General features: G+C 33.7%; 4 protein-coding genes and 1 long non-coding RNA gene across 5 annotated transcripts; 4 read left to right on the plus strand and 1 right to left on the minus strand.

The window, feature by feature from the left end:
- The first annotated feature begins 7,270 nt into the window (after positions 1–7,270).
- Positions 7,271–9,312, plus strand: LOC123275353. Its single transcript, XM_044743436.1, has 4 exons — positions 7,271–7,734; positions 8,046–8,208; positions 8,321–8,702; positions 8,780–9,312. Exons 1-4 carry the CDS (start codon positions 7,646–7,648, stop codon positions 8,995–8,997), a joined length of 852 nt encoding a protein of 283 aa, XP_044599371.1. The 5' UTR covers positions 7,271–7,645; the 3' UTR covers positions 8,998–9,312.
- Positions 9,313–10,769: 1,457 nt separating this feature from the next.
- On the plus strand, positions 10,770–11,370 carry LOC123275360. The gene is made up of 2 exons (XR_006511669.1): positions 10,770–11,035; positions 11,152–11,370. It is a non-coding gene; the product is annotated as an uncharacterized LOC123275360 (long non-coding RNA).
- Positions 11,371–12,814: 1,444 nt separating this feature from the next.
- LOC123259888 lies at positions 12,815–15,241 on the plus strand. Its single transcript, XM_044720710.1, has one exon. It carries the CDS (start codon positions 12,815–12,817, stop codon positions 15,239–15,241), a length of 2,427 nt encoding a protein of 808 aa, XP_044576645.1.
- Positions 15,242–15,276: 35 nt separating this feature from the next.
- LOC123259951 (ATP-dependent DNA helicase PIF1-like) lies at positions 15,277–20,058 on the plus strand. Its single transcript, XM_044720828.1, has 4 exons — positions 15,277–16,272; positions 16,711–16,728; positions 16,808–16,820; positions 19,781–20,058. Exons 1-4 carry the CDS (start codon positions 15,277–15,279, stop codon positions 20,056–20,058), a joined length of 1,305 nt encoding a protein of 434 aa, XP_044576763.1.
- A 2,085-nt stretch (positions 20,059–22,143) lies between these two features.
- Positions 22,144–25,327, minus strand: LOC123275346. The gene is made up of 3 exons (XM_044743429.1): positions 24,806–25,327; positions 24,532–24,702; positions 22,144–24,452 (listed from the first exon to the last, which is right to left on the minus strand). Exons 1-3 carry the CDS (start codon positions 25,269–25,271, stop codon positions 22,720–22,722), a joined length of 2,370 nt encoding a protein of 789 aa, XP_044599364.1. The 5' UTR covers positions 25,272–25,327; the 3' UTR covers positions 22,144–22,719.
- Between the last annotated feature and the right edge of the window lie 73 nt (positions 25,328–25,400).

The following is a 25,400-nucleotide window of genomic DNA, read 5'->3' on the forward strand; positions in this document are numbered from 1 at the left end:
ACATATATACACACACACACACACCCATACATACAGACACCATCGCGGGAATAGTCAGGGAAGTTTCCTAGGACCTCAAAACTTCGAGATCTGATGAAAACTCGATTTTCGAAAAACGGGGTGAAAACAATAAATTTCCGATTTTTTAAAATTTTCAATTTTCTTAGCGGGAAGTTAAAAATCGTTTACCACAGAAAATTCATTGAATTTAAACTATAAAATTCAGTTCTAATTATATACATGTGTATCATGTTTTCTATTTATATGTTTGTGTAATTATAAGTAAATCATTGATTCATTATTTTTTTCTAATTCATGAGTTTTTAGAAAGACAAAGATACGTTAGAATGATGAATTAAAAAAATAAAATTTAACTTCCCGCTAAGAAAATTGAAAATTTTCAAAAATCGGGAAGTTATTGTTTTACCCTATTTTTCGAAAATCGAGTTCTCATCAGATCTTTACGTTTTGAGGTTCTAGGAAGCTTCCCTGAATGTTTTCGCGATGATGTCCGTATGTCCATATGTCTGTATGTGTGTGTGTTTTTGTTTTAAGGGGGGGGGGAATCCTTTTTACGGATTCTAGGCATAGTTGTTTGGCCTGGATATGTGGCGACTCCACGCAGTGTCATACTAAAACTCGACGCTAGCACCCCTACCCACTAAACCCTAAACCCCTTTTCCTCTTTCCCCTAATCCCTCATGGAAATCGCCGTTAGGCATTACTTCGTGAGAGGAGGATCTAGCTACTGCTCTTGCTTCTGATAGCTAAGGTGTTATTTTACCTTTCTTCTAGTTGTTGTCATTTGTTCTTCTTCTTTCGATGGAACGCAAGTCTATAAGGACTTCTGTTGCAAATGTGCTGATGGCGTTCCAGGAGGCTCTTGATGACAACATTGCTTCTACTATTGTCTCTGGTTGGATTTTCTTCTTAAGGATCATCTCCAGCTCATCTCGCTGTGGGTAAAATCGTGGGCACTCAAAGAAAACGTGCTCCGCGTCTTCATTGATTCCTGGGCAGGACGGGCACTCCGGTGAATCATCATGCTTGAAGCGGTAAAGATACGTCCGAAAACATCCATGTCCTGACAACAACTGCGTCAGATAGTAATTGACCTCGCCATGACTTCGGTTTAGCCAAACGTCGATCTTCGGTATGAGACGGTGTGTCCATCTCCCTGTTGTCACGGCGTCCCACTGCGATTGCCATTGTGCGATGCTGTTCTGCCGTTCTTCAGCTCTGAGTTCCTCAGCACTTTGTGTGGTTGTCCTCTTTCGTTGGTAAAGGTTCCGTCTTTCCTCAGCTAGATCTCTGAGCGGTAAAGTTCCGGAAATGACACACACTGCTTCCTCTGATATTGTTCGAAAGGCGCTTGCAACTCGTAGGGCACTCATACGATATATTGGTCCAGCTTTTCTCCATGAATCTTGCACCTCTAGTGCGTCAGCCCAAATTGATATTCCGTAGGTGAGCACCGATGTGACTACTGATGACAATAGTAGCCTCCTGCTCTGCTTTGGGCCTCCGACGTTCGGCATCAATCGTGCGAGACTAGCTCTCACTACTGACGCTTTCGTACAGACGTGTTCCACTTGCTGCTTGAAGTTGAGTCGGGCATCAAGCATCACGCCCAGATATCGTATATGAGGTTGTAATGTGATTTCTCGGTCACCGACTTTTATCTTAATTGTTTCAACTTCTTTTCGGCTGGTAATAAGCACTGCTTCGGTCTTCTGCTTGGCCAGTTGTAGGTTCACTGTATCCATCCACTGGTTGATCTTCTCAAAAGTGATGTCAAACAGATGTTGAATCTCGTCGAGGTGTTTGGCGACGATCACTGCGGCAACATCATCCGCATACGCTACCAGTTTGACACATCTTGGAAGCTTCAGTCTCAGGAGCCCGTCATACATGATATTCCACAGAAGTGGACCAAGAACAGAGCTCTGTGGCACATCACCGGTTATATCATACTCTTTCGGACCATTCTTTGTATCGTATTTCAGCACTCTATCTGTAAAATAGCTAATCACTAGTCTGCGAAGATATGTTGGCACGTTCTTCTCGTCGAGAGCTTGCATGATGCAGTCCCAATTAGCGGAATTGAAAGCATTTTTGATGTCCAAGGCAGCCACCAGGCATTACTTCTTCGTTCCACCCTTCCATCTAGTTCCTGCGATTGCCTCTTTGGCCGTATTAACAACCAGGTTGATCGCGTCCAGGGTTGATCGTCCTTTCCGGAATCCATACTGGTTGTCTGCCAAGAGTGGGTCGACTACTGCATCTATTCGCTGATGGATGATACGCTCAAATATCTTACCCGCCGTGTCTAGCATGCAAAGTGGTCGGTAAGATGACGGTTCTTCTGGCGGTTTCTTTCCTTTAGGTAAAAATACTAACCGTTGCTGTTTCCACTTACGAGGAAAAGTCCCCTCCTTGAGGCATGCGTTGTAAGCGTCTAGAAATAATGTTGGTGCTGCCTTTATGATGGTTTTCAAGACTATATTAGGGATTCCGTCCAATCCCGGCGCTTTATTATTTCCTACCCGATTACAGGCCTCCAACAATTCTTCTTCAGTGACAGGTGGAATGTCGTCCAGTTCATCTGGCGTTGACTGATAATTGAGACTGTGTGGCTGTGGAAACAGCGCAGTGACGATTTTCTGAAGGAGTTGGGGACACGTAGGTGACGGCATTTGTTGTTTCTTCAGGTGCGTTATGACCACCTTAGACGGCCGACCCCACACGTCTTTGTCGACCTCGTATATGAGCTCTTTCCAGCATCTTCCTTTGCTCTCTTTTATGGCCTTATTAAGTTCACGACGAGCTTTTTTGTACTCTGCGATCAGCACTGCAGAGTTAGGTCGTTGATAGCCACGCTGTGATATTCTTCTCTTTCGATGACACTCTTTACGGAGGTTGCTGATATGACCATTCCACTAGTGTACCGCAGGTCTTGAATTCATAACACGTTTACGAGGCATACTGGCATCACAAGCTTGTGTTACTCGCATCATCAGGGCCTTAGTATGTTCTTCTGCACATCCAGTCTCTATCGGATCACTATCGAGGGCTGTTAGCAATACTTCTGGGTCAAGAGATTTCACCTTCCAACCGACGGTGTTAAATTGCTTGATAGGCCCCCAGAGGTTCTGGTCGTTTGACGTTTCCCAGAGTATCGCATGATGGTCACTGGCAGTGTAGATGTCCAGCACCTTCCAGTTAGTGTTACCTTTAGCAAGGCTGGTACTGACAAAAGTGACGTCTACAATCGAGCTTGCGTCACCTTTGGTGTAGGTCGGCGTGTCACCACTGTTGAGCAAGACTACATCTAGTGTAGAAAGAGCTTCTAGCAGCTCTCTTCCTCGTGCATTAGTCTGCTTACTGCACCAGTCCACTGCCCAGGCGTTAAAGTCCCCGGCTATCGCCACTGGATGATGTTGCTTCGCATCCTCGGTCAGTCGATCCAAGAAGTCAGTAAACTCAGCAATTGAGAGGCTAGGTGGTGCGTAGCAGCTGTAAAAACGGATGCCATCTACTGATGCTGCTACAAAGCCAGCGCTGCCATTGGTAGCTACACTCTGGAAAGGGAGCTTACCACAAGCCCAGATCACAGCTTTCGTGGTGATATCCGTCTCCCAAGGTTGTCCAGCTAAATGTTTATATGGCTCCGATAAAAGCACAACGTCGAGCTTCAATTCCCGTACTGTCTGCATAAGCAGGTCATGCGCAGCTTCGCAGTGATTGATGTTAAGCTGCAGTATCCTCATGTTCGTTTATTTGTCAGCTTCTGGAGTGCTTCTTGGAAGACTGGACATCGGCCAGAACCAGACCGGTGAGCAGTGTCCTGAGAGCCAGGTTTTTCCGCACATAACGCACATTTCACTTTATTTGGGCATTGAGCAGCTTGATGACCTGTTTGCCCACATTTGATGCAAAGCCCAGATCGGTCGACTTCGCTTTTACATTGAGCAGTAGTGTGCCCAAAGTGCCAGCACTTATAGCATCGTAGTGCTGTCTTAATTGCTCTGACACGGCAATTTACCCAGCCAATCCTTATTTTGCCTGTCTTTCCGAGTATCTTCTGCACTATTGCTGCTGGCAATCGTACCGAAGCAGTTTGAGTACCTCTGTAGACCGGACGAATTTTAATGACATCTTCAGGTATTTCGTAGTCATTTCCAGCTGCCTCTTGTAAGGCCTTCCGGACATCGTCTTTAGTTGTTTCGTCGTCAATGTCCCGGATTTCAAGCTGTTCCTCTGGGCCTTTACAGATGACTTGCGCTTCTTCTTTAAGGATGCTCTTGATGGTCTTCAGCAAAGCTTATCCTTTGTCTGCGGTCTTTCTGGAAAGCGTAATGAGCATATTCCCACCATTCGTCTTTTAAACCTTGTCAACGACGTCACGGGTCTGATCTGGTGGGACATCTTTTTTAATCCGACGCAGTATCTCGGCATATTTTGCCTTCTCAACGGGTCGAATAATTAAGGTATCTGGTTTGGTGAATTTTCGCGGTTTTTCCCGCTTAGGCTCCGGCCGAGATTTGTTCACCGGTTGTTTTGGTAACCGCTCTCTCGCTTGCTCCTTCTTCTCCTTCTTGGATTGGACCTTCTGCCATTCAGTCACCTCTTTTTTTCCGGCGTTTTGCACTGCCGTGTTTTTCGGAGGGCTTGGTTTCAGGTCCTTTTTCTTCACAACTTGGCAGATCGTTGGGTCGGGAGAAGATCGATCTTTTCTCTTAGTTGACTTGCTGCTAGTTCTGATTCTGTCTTCCGCGACTGATTCACCGTCACCTTCGGCTCCAGTGTCCATTGCTTCTTCATTCACGACAGTTGCTTGAATGCTTCTCTCCGGTGTAGTAAGAGAAGTGCGTCGTACTGTTAAACACCATTCTTCATCAAGTTTCTTGAATCTCTGGAGGGCATTGGCTACGCTGGTCGTCTTGGTCTTAATCTCCTTGTGGATATTGACCTTAGATTGGATGAAATCATTTAGCTCACTGGTCAGCTTTTCAAGGCGTTCAAACGCTTGTGACCGCTTCATTTCAGCGCTTGCCTCAATCGCTGCTTGTTGGGCATGAGGCCCATTTTCACTATTGTTGTTTTCCTGAATTTTACTCATACTTTTAAATTCACCAGCGCATCGTACGGAGTGGAGCGGGTTGTCATAATTAGGAACGAGTGTACCCTCGGAGATAGTACTCCAACCCCAGTTCCCTGAGGCCTAGCCGACACTTAGCCAGTCCCGGAATACACGGACGGACTAGACTCGCTCGGAGCGGTGAAGATTCCGATCTCTAACACTCACTGCGTACTTCCTGATCAAGGCCCGAAGTGGCTGGCTCCTGATCCACTGCTGCAACTTACACCTCGGCAGAGCAAGCTCACATCAGCCGTGGCCTGCATCGTCGGAAACTACGACACGAGGTTCCGGTCACTCCCAGTGGGTCACAGCAGGGAACGATCGTCTTGTTAGGTCAGTTAGTGTGACCAACCCATTAAAGGGGAGTTTTGTCCACGGGAACGTATTTTATTTGGCTCCTACCCTCTGTACCAGGTACAGCGAGCGTTCTCCCATCCGCTACGGGGAGACGCGCCTGGTAGCAGTTTCTCCTCTGCCCCAAGTGTGTGTGTGTGTGTGTGTGTGTGTGTGTGTGTGTATTAGGGTGTCCGTTATTTACCAAGTTGATTTTTTTTTCGCTGCCGCCCCATGGATTTTTAGTTCTTGACCTAAAAAAAAATGTCTTACATAAATAAGCTCTTAATTACCAAATTAAACCGTGCCCGAATCGAGTTACATTTCCCATTTAAATAACATAGGAATTTGGAACTTTTTGGAATTAATTTTTTTTCTTAAAAAAAAATGCCACTAGGACTATGATCAATGCATAATCTGATGGGAAATTGAATGCTTTACAAAAAAGTTCTCTTATAATTTTTCGATAAAATCAATTCTTTAAAAGTTATTTGTGGTTTTAGTTGTGTATTTAATTATTATCATAGTTTTTCAGTTTTGCTATGAAGTTTCATGTGTTATAGTCATTTATTTCATCTATAAATGTTTCAAAAATTTCATCAAAAAGATTAACAGATACAGTAACGTTAAAAATGTGATGTATCGAATACATTCTTAAGAGTATTTCCGCTAATATGTATTTTTTCTGTCTCTATTCACATTTATTTGTTAAGCAATTTTTAGTCGCATTATGATAAGTATTTTTTTTTTTATAAATAATTTGCACTAAATGTTGTTTTTGTTTTTTTTTCATGAGTTAAAATGTTGATGTATCTTGAATTAATCGAAGCGCTCTTTCAGCTACATCGTTACAATTGGAAATTAGTAACGATGTCTAATCTTTCCAAACAATCGTTATTGTTAGCCCATATCTCAAAGTTAATCTTTAGGAAATTTTTATTTATGTTGAATCGAACAAAAAATTTAATCGAATTTCAATTGATGAAAATTAATTTATTCAATAAGAAAATCAATATCTTTTTTTTTTAAATTGATAATTTTATTATCTTAATTTACTATATCGCGTTTAGGCGAAATTAAAATCGAAATTTTCATCACATTTTAACGCTTCAATATAGTTGGATTCTGCAAGGCATATTTCAATAATATTATCAAATTTTTTTATCTAAAGATAAATATATTAATAATTCACCACCAAAATTTAAGATCAATTCACCACACCGTTTTTGAGTAATCAATTTCGAAATTGCATTATTTACACGCAGAGGTATAGAGAGATAGTGAAGTTGGTATAAAATTATTTGCATCACTCGAGTGGTACGGAAGATTTCATACTAACTTTACCATATCTCTATACCTCTGCGTGTAAATTGTGCAATTTCAAAAATCCTTTACTATAAAATACATGGAGTCTTGAAGTTAGTCATTAGTCGATACTCGCAAAAAATGGCCCACGATTCATTATTGGCTGAACATTTACCCGCTTAATTCTACCATTGGTCAGTTACTAATACGTGAACATATTAATGTATCGACATATATTATCGAAACATTTTCAAGTATAAATATATATAGAACAAAATTCTTTTTAAACATAAAAAATAAAAATAGATAAGAAATAATTATTAATTATAAAATGAATATAATAATATCACCATGCATGTTTAAGATCTTATAATTTAATTATATTTATATATTTATATTTAATTAATATAAATAAATTAAATACATAATAATTGCTTTGTAAACCAAACCAATTGCCGTAGAGTGCCATCTTCTTGTAAAAGTCGTTATTACCTTTCAAGTCTACAAAATAAGGTGGTAAAAAATTAAAATTATTATTTAGGTGGCGTATCGAATGCTTTTAGCTTTCTCTAACACAAAATTGCGTTGTATACGCATGTATAATTTTTATACTAAATATTAATGCGCCATTTCCGGTTACGGGTGATCTCGTGAAGGACAAAAGAAATATTTCTTTCCGTTCGAGCTACGACACGTGCAGCCTCGCGTTCACTTTAGCAGTGCCTTTAGATTGTGTCTAACAATCAATTACGTTTTATTTTACCGTTATTAGTGTTATTACTATTCGTTCTTAAATAAAAGATTTATTACCTAGATCAGCTAAATTATAATCACTTTTAAGATTATAATAAAAATATTTTAATCATGGCTAACGGTGATCCAACTTCTGGTGATGTTTCCGATTTTACAACAAATGATGAAATAGACGCTTTTGCCAATGGCGACACAATGGTGTAAGTACTTTTTCAATAAATCTTTAAACAATAGTGATCAGTGCATTATAGTTGATTATTCAGTTTCAATTTACATTTACATAATAATAAAGCTAGCCGACGATTTTAATTTGTTGATATTTTTTTTTCATTTTTTAAATTAAAAATAAAAAAAATTTTTTTTAATAATACTTAAAGTTTTTCAAGTTTTTTACAAATGATTTTTTTTTTTATTTTTTTGTAATAATTTTTTCAGTAAAAAAATTTAAAAAATTTTTAGATGTCGGCTAATTTAATTTTCATTCAATTTACTATCTTTGGTGTTATTATAGGTCGTTTAAAGGAAAAGTGGCGTGGGTTGACGGAGTTAAGTTCGTAAAAAGTGGAAAAAAATTGTTTCGTTTTGTCATGACAAATAACGCCGGTAGACAAATTCGAATTCTGGTCTGGGACAAACAGGGCTCTCTTTATCAGCAAAAAGTGGAACCAAATATGGTAAGAATTGTTTATTATTTAAATATTTAAATTTATTTTTAAATTGATTATAAAATTATCTATTGAATTGTGTCGTTATTCATCATTTACTTTATTAATTTGTTGATTGCAGGTCCTTAAGTTTTCTCGATTGAAATGCTTACCAGCTGACCCGCTTTACGCACAAGCAGCGGAAAATGTCGTTTCACAAGAATTGACTGTTCAGTCTAATACAACAGTCACATGGCCTGCGCCATCAACTATGCCTTTGAAAAAGAAAGTTGTAACAATTTCCGAGATATCGGAGGAATTCGGAATGGTTTCTCTGACAGGTTATGTGAAAGATGAATTCGAGGAAGTATCCTATAATAATAACTCTTACTCTTCTGGTTCTATCACCGACGGTGAGTATAAAGTAAAAGTACAAGTACGTTCTTATGTCAAAGTTATGGCGGATAAATTAACACCCGGGGTCCACGTTCAAGTTCAAGGTCAAGTAAATCGAGAAAGATTGCGTAAGTACTCAAAGGTGATAATTTACGTTACTTATTGACGGATTAATTTTATGTTTAATTGTGTATTGTTCTTGTAGACGGACTTCCTTACATCCAGTGTAACTCTTTCAACGATGTAAAAGTCGTGGATGACGAAGTAATGTCAACTAATGCGATCAAAGCTGGATTTAAAACTCCTGATGCTCAATCCGCCAAACGAAGGCGTTCTGAAGAGCCTAAATCTCCATTGGCTGAAATATCTAACGCACTACAGGAACCACTAAAAACTGTTGGATCAAAAATGGATGATCAGTAACTTCTTGCTATCAATGTTTAACTTATTTTGGCTTTTTTATTCAGTTTTATGTTTTTATTATTTTCTTTTTTTTTTTAAAGTAATGATCAGCTTATTAAGACAAGTTTTGCAAATTGACAATTTCAATTAATGTACGTTATTATTTTTTTCATTCGTATCGGCCGTATTTAATTTGGTTTTTAAGGAAAATGTTCTCGAGCTATTTTTAAAAATCATTACATTAAAGGATTGTATTTAATTTAGTGTTTGATAAGAACAAGTGCGTAGAAATCTAATTTCTCGTATATAATATACAGTAAAAAAATTTTGCGTTATTACGTCAAAAAATTTAATATTAAAAATTTTTGTGTTAAATATTTAACACTTTTATACGTAAATTTAACATTTATTATGTTAAACACAAAACAGCGTTAAATATTTAACATAAAACTTTTAACACCAAATTTTTTGACGCAATGTCGCAAAATTTTTTACTGTGTACTATAACATATTAGATACTTGCCAGCTGTTTATTTTGATATAATTTGGATAGATATTTATTTTTTTTTTATTTAATTTTTATTTAAATTTAATAAGATATATTTAATTAAAAAAAAAACGCACTATGACCAATAAATAAATTAATGTATTTCATTAGCGCTAAGAGTATTTGAAACGTAAAGTTCTAAAAGTAGTTCGCGAGTGAATTTGCATGCGTCTATTGTTTTGGTTATGATCGAGCAGTATTGATTGATATTTTTTTTAAATATTTTTAAAACGTATGGAATGATGTTTTAATTTTTTCATTCACTGTGTTATAAGCTAAGGCATAATTTAATATGTTATTCTCATGATAAATACTTTTATTTCAATTAAAGTAAATGAAACGCTTATTAAGATAAGAAGGGCAGACGATGCAATATAATTGTAACTATTGGCTCTTTGAGTTGATTCATCGTAAAACTTATTGTTACTGCTACTTAATTGAAAAATTATGATTTGATTATAATCAAATCATTAAATAAGACAAATGATTGATATGTTGATTAAATAATTGTAAGGTTGAGTTTATTTTTATAATTATTTATTATAATTGTGACTGATTAAGATAACAAATTAGTATTTGTAATAAGTAATAGTAAGATTAAAATATTAACTTATGTTTTTATTTTTAGTGGTGTAAAAGTCTGACTTTAATTATGCACTGACATGAATGTTTTTCGCTTTTATATTTTTATTTTATAATTAAAGTAACGACATGTTTGAACGTAGTACTTATTATTGATACATAAAGTTAAATGTATTATTATTACGGTATTCAACCGATTGTTCCACTGCAGTTTACTTTTTTATTAAGTTTTGTTAAATAACATTATGGTACGTTGAATCATCAATAAATATTATTTTCGTGTGTGTAAATTTACTCATTTTCCTTGAACATTTAATCCGATTTTTCTTTAATTATTAATTATTCTTTATGATGAAATGAATCAATTGTCATCTCATGTATTTTTTACAATGAAATGAATACATTGTACGTATTATATTTAATTAATCATTATAAATAAGTTATAAAATCGTTCAACGTTAATTTCAATCACGTGTATTACGGGTTTTTTTTTGTACACATGAGCCTGACTTATGGGATATAGTCTGCGCAAGCGCATATTTTGTAATGTGAACATAACCTAAAATGGAAATATTTTCATAACATTGAATCGAACGTGATTTATGTATCTTAAGTATACGACGAATGAAGAATATTTTAATTAATACAGTACTGCAAAAATTTAATTGCTGATTAGATTTCCTTGTGCGTTCAGTTATTTTGTAATATTATTATTTATATATCTACGTCTATTGAATTGTGCGTTGTACTATTAATATGGTTTTTGTTTAAATTCATAACCTAGGTGCATTATTGACACTCCTTATGATGTGTATTTTTTTCATTGTATCTGACTTTTGACTTTGAATTTTCTGTCTTATGATCTAATTCGGTTTACTCTGAAAACAGATATTGGCAAAAAAAAATTGACATTTTTCGTCCCATGTAAGGGTAAGTATGTATTGAAATTTCGCTTCTGGTTGGAATAACGAGATAATAATTTTTCTTTTCGTTAATTGATATTAGCCAATGCACATAGTAAAAATTTTTTGATTTGTTGTTTTTAGGAACCAATAATTTTGCGTGCTGACGGAAGGTCGAGACATCCGTTTAATAATACTGGAAGACGGTTCAACCCAGGATCTATGAAAGTTGTAACTTGGTTTACGAGGTGGACATAAAATTTCAGAAATAGAACCAGATCTAGGATTATAGATTTTAAAACTGTATAAATGACATTATTTGAATGTAATTGATGAATTGAATAAAAAATATATAGAACGTTATGTAAATTGAACTTGGTCAATAGTCTAAGAGAAATTAAGAATATAAGTAAAGGAATCTATTTATTCCGATTATAACAAATATTACTTCATTTAAATTATCATTTAACAATCATATTATACATTTTAACGAAATATAACGTTAAATAATTAAATACATATTTATATATAGGAATTAGATAAAAGACTTTAGATATATATGTGACGAATAGAAATAAAATATAAGATAATGAAATACGCTGTTCAATGACAGCCAAATAAATTTGCTTTCTAAGCCCAACGAGTTTATTGGATTCTTAATTTTTTTAAATTATTAATTATAGAAGCAGATAACTTAAATAGACGGTTCATTTGATATCATCACTACTATTGTAATTTATTATAGTTCAATATATTAATTATCATTTTCGTTACAGCTCTTATTTTCGTATCAACTTATGATGTTACAGCAGTAACATAGCTAACTATTGATATTTGATTCATTCTTATTTTCTATATCGTTCGATTTTTGCTTCCTCTTGTCATCATGCCACGAAGAAAAATCGAGCGTGATCCAATTGAAAAAGAGTTAATTAAAAGACAAAGACAAGATAAAAGAAATGCTGATAAACGATTGACCAGGAGTAATTCGAAAAAAAATAACCTCCATCCAAAAATTGTTAAAACTACTCGTATACATGACCTTGATAAACACGATACTATACTACTTAATAAATCAGACATTATAGATCATCCGTCAACATCTAGACCTCCACCAGTAGAATCAAGTATTCGTGATGAAAGTCTTATCAGAAACGTCCGTGGTTACGATTCTGATGGAAATTCAGAACTACATGTAGATGAAATTAATATTGGTGAAAATTACTTAGGTCCGATGTCATTAACATGTTCTCACTGCACCGCGAAACACTTTTCCGCAGAACAAGTCGCTAACAAGAAACATTCATTTAACGATTGTTGCAGTCATGGTGAAGTTGCTCTTGATGATTTACCAGACATGCCAGTTCCGTTAAAACATCTTTTGATGGGACCGATGAAAAATCACATCATTTTTTTGAACGAATACGTTATTATAATAGTTCATTTTCCTTTGCATCTTTCAATGCTAATTTAGTCCAATTTCGCAATAGTCGCACAGGCCCGTTCTGTTTTAAATTGCAAGGTCAGGTTTACTACCAAATTAATGAATCTTTGTATCCTGAGGTCAACGAAAACCCTACGAATGGACAATTATTCATAATAGACGCCAACGAAGCTTCGCAATTTAGATGCACTCAAAATAATAAATTAGATTTAGATGTTGTCAGTACCATCGAAACGGTGATAAGAGAACACAATATATTTGTACATTCGTATCAAATGATGAAAAGATGAACTGGATAGCGCCAAGACAGCGAATGATAACATAGAACCTGAATTACAGTTACTGTTTACATTGAAAAAGGGCATGGACCGAGGCCGATATAATTTCCAAAGAGTTAATGAGGTGGCTGCAGTTTTTGCAACTACGGCAGATGGAGACATTCCTGAATCGTACGTGACTATCAGGAATAAAACTACAAAACAATTAAAATCTATTAGTACCATGGATTCTAACGTTGAACCATGGATTTATCCGTTATTTTATCCTCACGGGAGTAAAGGTTGGCATAAAGATTTACCCTGCGTACGCAGAAATAAACATGTAACTCGAAATGCTTACATTAAATTCCGCATGGCAATACGTAATAGTTTTAATGCATTCTTGATGGGCAGAAGATTATTTCAACAATGGGTAGTAGATAGTTACGTAAAAATAGAAAAAGACAGAATTTCTTTTTGCAGAAACAATCGAAAAAAATTAAGGGCAGAGTCATATCAGGGATTAATTGATCATTTACATAACAGAGCAACCGATACAAACAGTCAAATCGGTAAAATAATAATACTACCCTCTACATTTGTAAGTTCTCCTAGAAATATGGTTCAACATTACCAAGATGCGATGTGTCTCGTAAGAGTATTTGGAACCCCTGATTTGTTCATTACGATGACGTGTAATCCGCAATGGCGTGAAATAGTTGAAAATTTATTGCCAGGCCAAACTGCTGCAGATAGGCCGGATATTGTTGCTAGAGTATTTTATTTAAAAGTTAAACAATTGATGGACATCATAGTTAAACAGAATCATCTTGGTGAAGTTAAAGCTTTTGTCTATGTAATTGAATACCAAAAACGCGGTCTTCCTCACGTTCATTTATTGGTAACTCTTAACGATAATTCTAAGATTACTACTCCTGAAGAAGTAAACAGGTATGTTTCAGCCGAAATACCAGATCCACTTACAAATCCAAGATTACATGGTATTGTAATGAAAAATATGATACATGGACCTTGCGGGGATTGGTGTTTAGTTAATAACACCTGTTCAAAGAAATATCCCAAGCCTCATGTATCAGAAACGACGATGAACGAAAATGGCTATCCTCAATACAGGCGAAGAAATACAAATATTTCTTATCTAAAAGGAAATAATTATGAAGTAGACAACAAACATGTAGTCCCGCACAACAGAAAATTATTGTTATTGTTGAATTGTCATATAAATGTAGAAATTGTTGCAAGTGTTGAATCAGTCAAATATTTATTTAAGTACGTATACAAAGGTCATGATGCCTCTGCCTTTGATGTTACAAATTCAGATCAAAATCGAATTGTCAATCATGATGAAATTAAAGATTTTCTTGAAGGACGATACGTTGGTCCCGTTGAAGCTTGCTGGCGAATTTTAAATAAAGAATTACATAACAAAAGCCATACGGTAATTAGATTGCCAGTTCATTTACCGAACCAACATACAATTACCATAGATCCTGAAAATACTGAAAATATTCAAAATGCCCTAGAAAAAGAAACTATGCTCATTGATTACTTTGCTTTAAATGCACGAGATCCGGAAGCCAGAAATTTATTTTATTCAGAAATTCCATCACATTATGTATTTAAAAAAAAAGATAAGAATTCAAGCAAATTAACTTGGGAAAGGCGACAAACACAGTTCAATGCTTTGGGAAGGATGTATTCAATTAGTCCTGCGCAAACCGAATTGTTTCATTTACGTCTTTTATTACTCAATGTTAAAGGAGCAGTAAGCTTTATTGGCCTCAAGACTGTAAATGGAACGTTATATGAAACGTTTGCTGCAACGTGTTTGGCTCTAGGACTTGTAGAAGACGATACTGAATGGGAACGAACGTTATCCGAAGCTCAACTATGGATGATGCCAGTACAATTACGTAAATTGTTCGTCCGAATTTTATTATATTGTCACCCTGCATATCCTGAAAGATTGTGGGAAAAATTTAAACATTCAATGTCGGAAGATTTTCTATTGGAGCTAGATACTACCTTAGCTTATAAAAAAACTTACTTTTTACTAAATGACATGTTAATATCAGAAGGATCAGCGCTTAATAAATTCCCAACTATGGAACAGTTGATAGATTTTAACATACCTGAAAATGACAACATGTCACTAATAGATCATCAAAGAATCGGAGAAGAACAATATGTGAAGTTGAACGAAAAACAAAAGAATATTGTAGACACCATAATGAATTCGACAATTACAGGAGATGATGGTATCAATATTCATAATTCTAATTGTTTTTATATCGATGGACCCGGTGGCTCAGGAAAAACATTTATTTACACAACATTATTTCACTTACTTGTAAGTAAACAACGAAATGTATGCACGATGGCCTTTACAGGAATTGCAGCAACTCTCCTTCCGCACGGCAGAACAGTTCACAAAGTATTTGGTATGCCTGTTCCTCTTTATGAAGATTCAACTTCTAATATCAAAATAATTCTAACGAATATCATTACTTAAAAAATATCGATATTATAATCTGGGACGAAGCTCCGATGGCACCGAGATATGCGTTGGAATTGGTGAATCGTACATTGTGCGACATTTGCAACGATAATCGTCCATTCGGAGGTAAAATTATAGTTCTCGGTGGAGATTTCAGACAATTACTTCCAATTAAATTAAACGCCACTCGCACTGAAACTATAAACTTATCGATAAAATTTAGTAAATTGTGGAAACATTTTAAAATATCTTCTCTTACACAAAACATGCGAACGTTACCGGAAGAAGTCGAATTTGCTGAATTTGTATTGTCTATTGGAAACGGGAGCATTAATAATGAAGATGATTACGTAACTCTTCCGCAAAAATGTGTTGCCTCGAAAGATGCCGATATCGTTGCAGATGTTTACGCTGACGCAATAAGTAATAGACAGTATGATAATTTTACTATGCTGGCTATTCTTTCTCCTCGTAATATAGATGTAGATTTAATAAATGATAGAGTCGTAAATTTATTGGACGCAGAATCAGAAAAGATTTACAACAGTGTTGATAGCACGGAAAATTGTGACAACGGCGTTATCAATGAATCAATTTTAGTAGAATATTTAAATTCTATAAACCCTCCTAATTTTCCGCCTCATAACTTGAAATTAAGATTATACAGTGTCATTATGCTTGTAAGGAATTTGAGCATAAACGAAGGTTTATGTAATGGTACTAGATTAATGGTTATTGAACTAGGAACAACTTTATTAAAATGTAAAATTCTTACAGGCGATAAAGTTGGAGATATTGTTTTTATAAATCGAATAACCCTCTACTATGACCATGCGGGTGCGTTTACATTCAAACGAAGACAATTCCCTGTAAAATTAGCATTTGCAATGACTATAAATAAAGCTCAAGGTCAAACGTTCAACAAAATAGGGATAGACCTACAAAAAGACGTCTTCAACCATGGACAATTGTACGTTGCTATGTCTAGAGTAAAATCTTGGGATTCATTGAAAATTTACTTGAACAATGATAGGTCTAATGATTTGGTAAAAAATTATGTATTTACAGAACTTTATTCATAGGAAATTTTTATGAAATGTATATTTTATCCTACACTTCGATTTACTTTAATCCTGGAACTAAGAATTGTTAATGTGACATAACATTTTCATTATGAAATTTGCATTATTAATTTATGAAAACATTTGCAGTAATCGTACGTGGAAAAAAACGTTTGATATCTAACGAATTCAACACATTTTAGCCATGTTAAACCCGGAAAACGAGTAATGCCATGATTGTGACCACAATTAACAACACTTTCTTATCTGAAAAATTTACTGATGTTTCATTTGTTTTCGAGTATTAAGTAAAATTCATCACGTTCAATGCACGTACTATCATTATTATTAATTTTAAGAACTTAAATGTCTCTTATATTAGAATTAGAAACATTAAAGTTTTATGCATAATACTGTTGACAGAAACACATGCAATTAAAGGTAAACGTTAATCAACAACTGAATTACAAAGTACACATCAATAAATTTTATTTTTAATAATTTTCATTTCACAATTTAGGAAAACATTAGCAGTAATTGTACAGGGAAAAAACGCTTGATATCTAACGAATTCAACACATTTTAGCCATGTTAAACCCGGAAAACGAGTAATGCCATGATTGTGACCACAATTAACAACACTTTCTTATCTGAAAAATTTACTGATGTTACATTTGTTTTCGAGTATTAAGAAAAATTCATCTCGTTAAATGCCCGTATTATCATTATTTATTATTATTATAGTCATAATTATTATTATAATTAACATCAAATCCTGCCTTATCGTTCATACATGAAAGTTATATGAACTAACAAATCTCGTTTTCCACAAATCGAATAATGGAATAATCTTATCAAATTAATGTATCGTCATCAGTCCTCGACAATTCTACGAAATTTACATGAAATCTGACGTTTAAAGTGGGTCAAAATCAACTTCAAAGAAGTCGGTTGCAAATATAAAAACATACAAACATACGGGCGAAACTAATAAAAGCGTGTAAAATTGTGGAATTCATTTCAAAAAAATATGAAAATTGACGTTTAAAACTAATTTAAAGGGCGCGCCTTGGCGCGCCAATGAACATTTCTAGTTAATTATTAAAAAACGGTGTGATGAATTGATTTGAAATTTTGGTTGTGAATTATTAAGATATTTATCTTTCAAATAAAAATTTCATAACTTTCTTGAAATATGCCTTGCAGGACCCAACTACCTTAATCATTTTTCGTTTTCCGTGAAGTGATATATTTGGATCAAAAAAACCCAAAGCAGTTTTTTTACCAGTTAATTACCACAAATGGTTTTTGAATTTGTGCAATACTGCCTCAGAAACTTTTTTATCAGTCGTCTTGTATTAATACACAGTCTTGATATAATTTAAATCGTGGTATGTAACTTATGCTGCAAGAGGTGCCACAAATAGAAATTACACATAAATAAATACTAAACTGATAAAAAATTTAACTTGACTCAAGAGCAATAATTTTGAACCAAGAACACCATTTTGAAGAAAAAGAATTTCTTAAGTCAAGGAGAGAAATTCTCGAGTTAAGATATAATTCTTAATTCAAGAAAATTTTCTTGATTTAAGAATTTTTCTTCTTGACTCAAGAGTATAATTTTTTTCAAAATGGTGTTCTTGGTTCAAGATTCTTGATCTTGAGTCAAGTTAAATTTTTTATCCGCGTATGAATGAACGAATCTCCAAAAGATTTTGTTGCGTTTCAAGATCTAACTTGAAAATGTCTCGAAAAATATATATTTTCAGCGAATAAATTGCTTTTGACATCTATCGTGCATGGTACAATACACCTGGTTTGTAAAATTTGATTTCATCGGCACTAAAAATGCGACTAAAAATTGCTTAACAAATAAATGTGAATAAAGACAGAAAAAATACATATTAGCGGCAATATTATTAAGAATGTATTCGATACATCACATTTTTAACCTTACTGTACTTGTTAATCTTTTTGATAAAATTTTTGAAACATTTATAGATGAAATAAATGACTATAACACATGAAACTTCATAGCAAAACTCAAAAACTATGATAATAACTATATACACAACTTAAACTACAAATAACTTTTAAATAATTAATTTTATCGAAAAATTATAAGAAAAATTTTTTGTAAAGCATTCAATTCTCCATTAGAATATGCATCGATCATAGTCGTAGTGGTATTTTTTTTTTTTTAAGAAAAAAATTAATTCCAAAAAATTCCAAATTCCCATGTTATTTAAATGGGAAATGTAACTCGATTCGGGCACGGTTTAATTTGGTAATTAAGAGCTTATTTATGTAAGATATTTTTTTTAGATCAAGAACTAAAAATCCAGGGGGCAGCAGTGAGAAAAAAATCAACTTGGGAAATAACGGATACCCTAGTATGAATGTATATGACCCTCTTATAACTTTTAACTGTCTTGACCAATTTCATGGCGGTTGACGCCATTCAAAAGAGCTTGACCAAACTTAGATTTTGAATACAATTTGGACCGATTCGAACCAGTAGGTTTTGAGAAATCGCAAAAAAATTACCAAAAAAAATTTTTTGAAATGTGTTTTTTTGGAATTCCTTTTAAATGACTTCACCGATCAATTCCAAAATCTAATCAGCTCTCAAGATCAAAAAACCACGTCGACCACTGCAAACCCGGTCAAAATCGGTTGATTCATTCTTGAGTTATCGTTGTCGAAAGAAAACCGAAAAAAGTGTTTTTTTCGAATTACTTCAAAATTCCTGGCTCGATCGATTAAAACTTGAAAATTCTTAGTAGGGCTTTGAAAATTGCGTCGAATGCCGCCAACGGCTTGAAAATCGGTTGATTCATGTAAAAGTTATTGCAGTTTGAAAATTCAAAAAATTATAGTTTATTAAACTGCTATTAGAATTTTAAGCTCGAAGAGCTCAAGAAGACACAAAAATCATATTTTTGAGCTCGAAGAGCTCAAAAACGTAATGTGTGATTTTGAGCGCTTAAGTACAAAATGGGCGGGAAGTTGCAGGGACGGCCTGTAGGGTCAACCGTTGTCCTAATTTTTTTTTTCAGTATACTGAACGGAAGCATGTAAAAAATTGAATTGAAAATAATTTTCTTCCAATAATCAAAATAACAAAAAGATTCTTATTCGAAAAGCTACACGGATATTTTATCAGCATTTTTCGGTTCTAGAGACCGAGACAAGAATTTCAGTGACACCCTTAATTGAATTTATACATCGCCTAGCGGTGACCAAGAATACGGGAACCACCTCGTTACAAAGTTATCAAAAGAAAATCCGTTTAAAAAACACTTAAAAAATTGCGATGATGGATTTCTTTATACAATGTTGAAGAGTTAAATATTGACAACATTTTTTTTTACCACCCCGAATAATATTTATATCTTTAAGAACGAAAAAAGTCAAGTAGTTGGGCCAATATAGTGAATTATAGCTGTATAAAAGTTTTGTTAACGTGTTTTTTGTGTATTTTTTCCAGATCTTGAATATTCTGTGCGTGCAGATGGAATATCTGAAGCATCTACTGTGATTATTGGTGATGGTGAATCATTATACCGTGAAAATAATGAAAGCAGTGGTGTCTCTGAGAACGATTGGTCCTGTTCATCATCAGTAAATTTGATTGGGACAAAAAAATCTATACAATCATTAGGATCAAATATCACCGAGAAACATAAGTCAGCTTTGCTTGAACCTTCAAAAACTAACTTGGATATGGTAGTAAGTTTGAAAATTAAAGATTTTTATGTTTCTTAAATTGTTCAGCTATTACTAATATAAATAATGCTGTGAAGCGGGAAAGAATAGGAGTTACGGTAATTATTACGTGAAGAGTTCCACATTCACGTAACAGGATATTGGTAGGAAAGGATTGAGAAAGGAATGTGGAGAGGATCATCTTAATGTGAGTTTATAGAATATGCGAGAAAAAATTATTAGATAGCTCGGACTGAGATTCGAACCCAGAACCTTCCGAAGATATGTCGGCTACTCTACCATTCGAGCTATCCGGTCTATACTAAATTTCCTTTCGCTTATCCACAGATTCGGTAGAATCTGGCGCCAAGTTCCGTTCAAATCCGTTGTAAACGGAGCGCCAGACTACCGACTATGTTTACTGTAAGCAGAACGGTTTTTTTGTGGTTGCGAAATTTTATTTAATTCTACGGTACTTTTTTTACCCAATTTGTTTATCATAACAGTAATTCATAATTTATTTCACCGTATTAATTAATTATATTCACTTATAACAATTTATTTACTTGAAATTATTAAATTTTATCAGCACATACTATAGCTCGCTCACAAATTTCGATCCTGACTTTTTTTTGATGGAGAAAGGTCAGCGCCACAGACTAGATAAATTAAAAATGTGTAGTAATCCTCCTATAGATACGCAACTACAGTTAAAAAAAGTAATTCACAGCTTACATTTACGGCCACCAGGGTGCACTGGAATTATATCTACATAAACTGTAGCTTCAAGGGGATAGTTGGCAGTAAAAAATGCTGCCAACGCGAGAATTAAGTTGGTACCAATTGTAAATTTTCATTATAATTACAAAAAATACTAAAATCCGAACAAAAACAGTTCCACTGTAAAAAAATCTCGCCAAGTCCACGTTCAAAAGACTATTAGGAAAAAAAATTTTTTTTTTTCTTTATAAAAAGATACAAAATAAAAAAATTAAAAAATCCAAGTAACCGATATGATTGTTTATGATTTTCGGAAATTTAAAAAAATTGAAGCACACTGTGACGCACACCAAGTACGTTCTAAAATTTTTTTTTTAATTTTTAAATTTACAATAAGATTTTTTTTAATTTCCAAAAATCATAAACAATCATATCGGTTACTTGGATTTTTTAATTTTTTAATTTTGTATCTTTTTGTAAAGAAAAAAAAATTTTTTTTTCCTAATAGTCTTATGAACGTGTGACTTGGCGCGATTTTTTCACAGTGAAACTGTTTTTGTTTGGATTCTATATAGATTAAGCCACACCGTTCATCTTACGATAAGCATTTTTACAAATATAAATAATGCTGTGAAGTGAGAAGGAATAGGAGTTACGGTAATTATTCTAGTAGCCGACATGAATCCCTACTAATAATTCTAGAATTAATAATTCGTGGACTTCATCTATTAATATTCAATTTTCTTCTACGTAAAAATTAAGACTATTGATAAATAAATCAAAAATAGATAAAACAATTTTGACGTTGAAAAGGTGATTTCACGGTTACGTGCATTAATATCCCCGGACAAAATATCCCCGCGACAAAATATTCCCGGACAAAATATCCCCGAACAAAATATCTCCGTGACAAAATATCATCAGATACAATATCACTGCAATCGGATATTAATAAACGAAATATCATGAGAATTACACCGGCACGCAAAAAAAAAGTTGTCAGTTCTTTTGACGGGACCCGTATATTTTTATGTCTTCGACCCGCTGAATCCGAATTTAAGGTCAGATTGACCCGTACACCGTCAAATTTTCGAAAAAACTTTGAAAAACCGAAAAAAATGACGAAAATCGACAGTTTAGGCGATTTAAAATAATTTAAAAATTTTTAACTTCCCGCTAAGAAAATCGAAGATTTTCAAAAATCGTGATGTTATTGTTTTTATCCCGTTTTGCAAAAATCAAGTTTTCATCAGATCTCGACGTTTAAAGGTCACAGGAAGCTTCCCTGGCTATTCCCGCGAGGGTGTCACTATGTTTGTATGTATGTATGTATGTATGTATTAGGGTGTCCGTTATTTACCAAGTTGGCTTAATCCACTTGGGTATCGTCAAAATCATTTGTTTTCGACCCAAAAACAACTTTAAAAAAAGAAATAATTTTTTTCGATGCCATTTAACCCTGCCTAAATCACGATACTTTTTCCATTTAAATAACATGGGAATTTTTCTTTTTTTGGAAATTATTTTTTTACTCGCTCATTATACTCAATAATTCATTAAATATCGTTGATTCTGCTTCCGGTATGGTCACTTTAGATTAAAAAATTCTCAGATAGGGGTCAAAAATTTTTTTTAAACGTTTTAAGTAGGTCCAAAATTATTTTCATCATATTTTTCAATAATTTTGTTTAAGTTACTTACCATTCCATATTTAACGCTAAATTGGTTGTCAAGCATTCACAGCAATTTTTTTGAGGTCTCATGAAAATGATAAAACACAAATAATCATTTATTTCAAGTAGTAACAGTTTTAATTATCAAATAAGTAAAAATAGTTTGATGGCTTTTTTTTATAAATAATCAAATAATTCATAGTGTTCCTTTGACTTATACTTAAATCATCATTCTGTTTAAATAGTTCTAATTATAATATTATAATATATATTTTATATATAATATATTATATATTTTTATATAAAGCAAATATAATTAAAATAATCATTAAGTTTTCATTTTTTTTGTCAGGCATTCTTTCGTTGCGTTCGGAAATTCATTTTTGTACTCCTTTATTACGTGGAGAAGATACTGCTTTTGACTCTCATCCTTAGCAAGAACATTGACGTAGTCCTGAGTCAATTGTACAGCTCGTTCGGCTATATCGTTAACTACTTTAATATTTTTAACAATTTCCAATCCTTTTAGGTAATTGTCATTTTCATACCAGGTTTCTACTTCTGTTTCCAAAAAGTCTTCGCTGATACCAAATCTTTTAAAAAAACCTAAAGTATGACAATTGACAAAATAATCAATTTCTTTAGTTTGTAAATTCTTAATATCATTGTCATTGTTAATGAAATATTTCTTTGGACATCCAAATTCATAGGTGGTATCCAATTTCAAAGCTCTGATCATTTTGCGTTTAATATGTACTGATATATTCTCATCAAAAAACGCAAACGCAACAACTTCTGGGCTCAAGTACCAGAAATGATTCGTTATTTTTTTTAAAACTGCTTCAGACACACCTTTATCGACAGTTCTATAAGCATAAACAGTTTTCACAAATTGTAAATCCTGGTTTGGAGCGGCTACAGCCAGAGGTGCTGTAAACCAAAATCGCACATATACGAACACCACGAATAAACAAACGTCTAATAAACTTTTTTCTTCTTCTTTCGTTAGCTCAAAAACATCACGAAAAATGTAAATTTTCAATGAGTAAATCGCTTTCGCCATCCAACGAGCGTGGTGGAAAGCACCTGGCTTATAAAAATTTACTTTTTGATGTTCAACGGTACCAAGAAAAATTCGAGACAGTTCAAGAAGTTCTTTGTAATCATCCCGAGGCAAAACAGTGCCTAGTATATTTTTGATGGTGTAATCAGTATCATCGACTTGGCTAATCAATTTTTTATGAATCTTGTTTCCCTCTAATCCGTCTTTAAATTTACTTTTGTCTTTTGTACTCCAGCAACTTTGAAATTTTTTGAACAGTGGGACATTTGGTCCAGTAGTACCTGGTAATTTTAGAGTGAAAACACTTGTCAGAACAAGTTCATAAATGTGATGTCGACATGGTAACCACAATAAATCGGTTTCTAGCATTTGTTCCAATAGTACAGCGGCTCCATTATTACAGCCAAGATTAGACGCGGTTGTATCACAACACAATCCTTTGATTGATTCTGTTAAACTCCAATCATGGAGCACACTATAAATTTCCTCGGCTTGAGTAATTCCCTTTCCGTTAGGTAAAGCAGGTACACTTAAGAGTTTTTCAATTCCACTATTACTGATTAATATAGGTACTCTATCCATTTGCTTACAAGATATACTATCTGGTATGAGTTTACCGTCCCAGTGAAGAATCGCTGCAGTAAGCTGTACGTCACCAAATAAATTTTTTATTTTTATAGCTTTCTGTTCTCGAATTTTTTTGCGCTGTTCATTAAAAGATGTTTTGTTTAAAATTAAACTGTTGACGTCAAATTGGAGCGCTTCAGATATTGCGGATATAATCCGGACCGAATTTCTATACGATACTTTACAATTATCCAAAGTGGCTACGACATTTTCAGTCATAATATTAATAACTCCTCTCTCATTTTTCCGATTGTAGTATCGTCCACCTACTTCAAATTCTGATCTTTGACTGGGTGGTGATGAAGAACTAATCATTTCCCCACTGGACATAATTCCTTCTGAACTAATTGAACTTGATGGCAAATAATTATCTAAAAAGAAAATAAATTTTATTTCTCGTTTCTACAGTTAACAAATATTTCAAAGTAAAAATTAATATAAATTTAATACTTGAAATTTTCCTCGTTAACTCAACGTTATCTGACTCGTGTTCTATACTCTGAGATATTGTTTTAATTTCTTGACAAGGTGATAGTTTTATAAAGGAATCATCATTTTCTGAAAGTGGAATCTTTGAAGTTGATGGCTCATTGAAGTGATCAACATTAACAAGTAGATTTTCTGAAATAAAGAATGGATTGAAAATTTAATCAGAAAAAATAAAGTCAATTATTCAATTATTCTATAAAAATTTATGAATCAAATGAATATTTTTTTAACTTACCGGACAACTCGTTTGGACGACTTTGCTGATTGGCCGAAAAATTCAGGTGCAAATTTCTATCTGATCGTTGATCAATCAAAAAATTTTTTATTTCATTGCTGACCATTTCAAAAATTCGACTATGAGCAATATCAAAAAGTTGTTCCAATTTAAGAAAAAACTCTTGCTCTTTCTGATGATTTGATGGTATGCCAGCATTTTTATGTACCATTCTGTACTCTTCGTGCAAACTTTCCAATTTTTTTATACATCGTTTGTCATCTAGTATAAAAATCCCAGCAAACACCCAAAATTTTTTCACTTTTTCAATTGTTATTTTACAGCCTTCATAAACTGTTGTTTTCATGTTCTTAGTGCAATGAAATAATAACCTCAAAACTTGTTTGTTAGTGGGTAATTTATTTCCACTTATATCATTTGTTAGATTATCTAGCAAAAACATTGGTTTTCGTAAATTTAAATCCATGACAAAAATTTTTTTATTCAAAAACTCAAAATTTTTAAGATTAGAAAAAAAGTCTTAAAATATATTACTTTCACTTTTCCTTATTAAGGAAATTAAATTTACAAATTTAATATTTACCAAATATTATAT

The sequence above is a fragment of the Cotesia glomerata genome, linkage group LG1 (genome assembly GCF_020080835.1).
Source record: "Cotesia glomerata isolate CgM1 linkage group LG1, MPM_Cglom_v2.3, whole genome shotgun sequence".
NCBI classification, from domain to species: Eukaryota; Metazoa; Arthropoda; class Insecta; order Hymenoptera; family Braconidae; genus Cotesia; species Cotesia glomerata.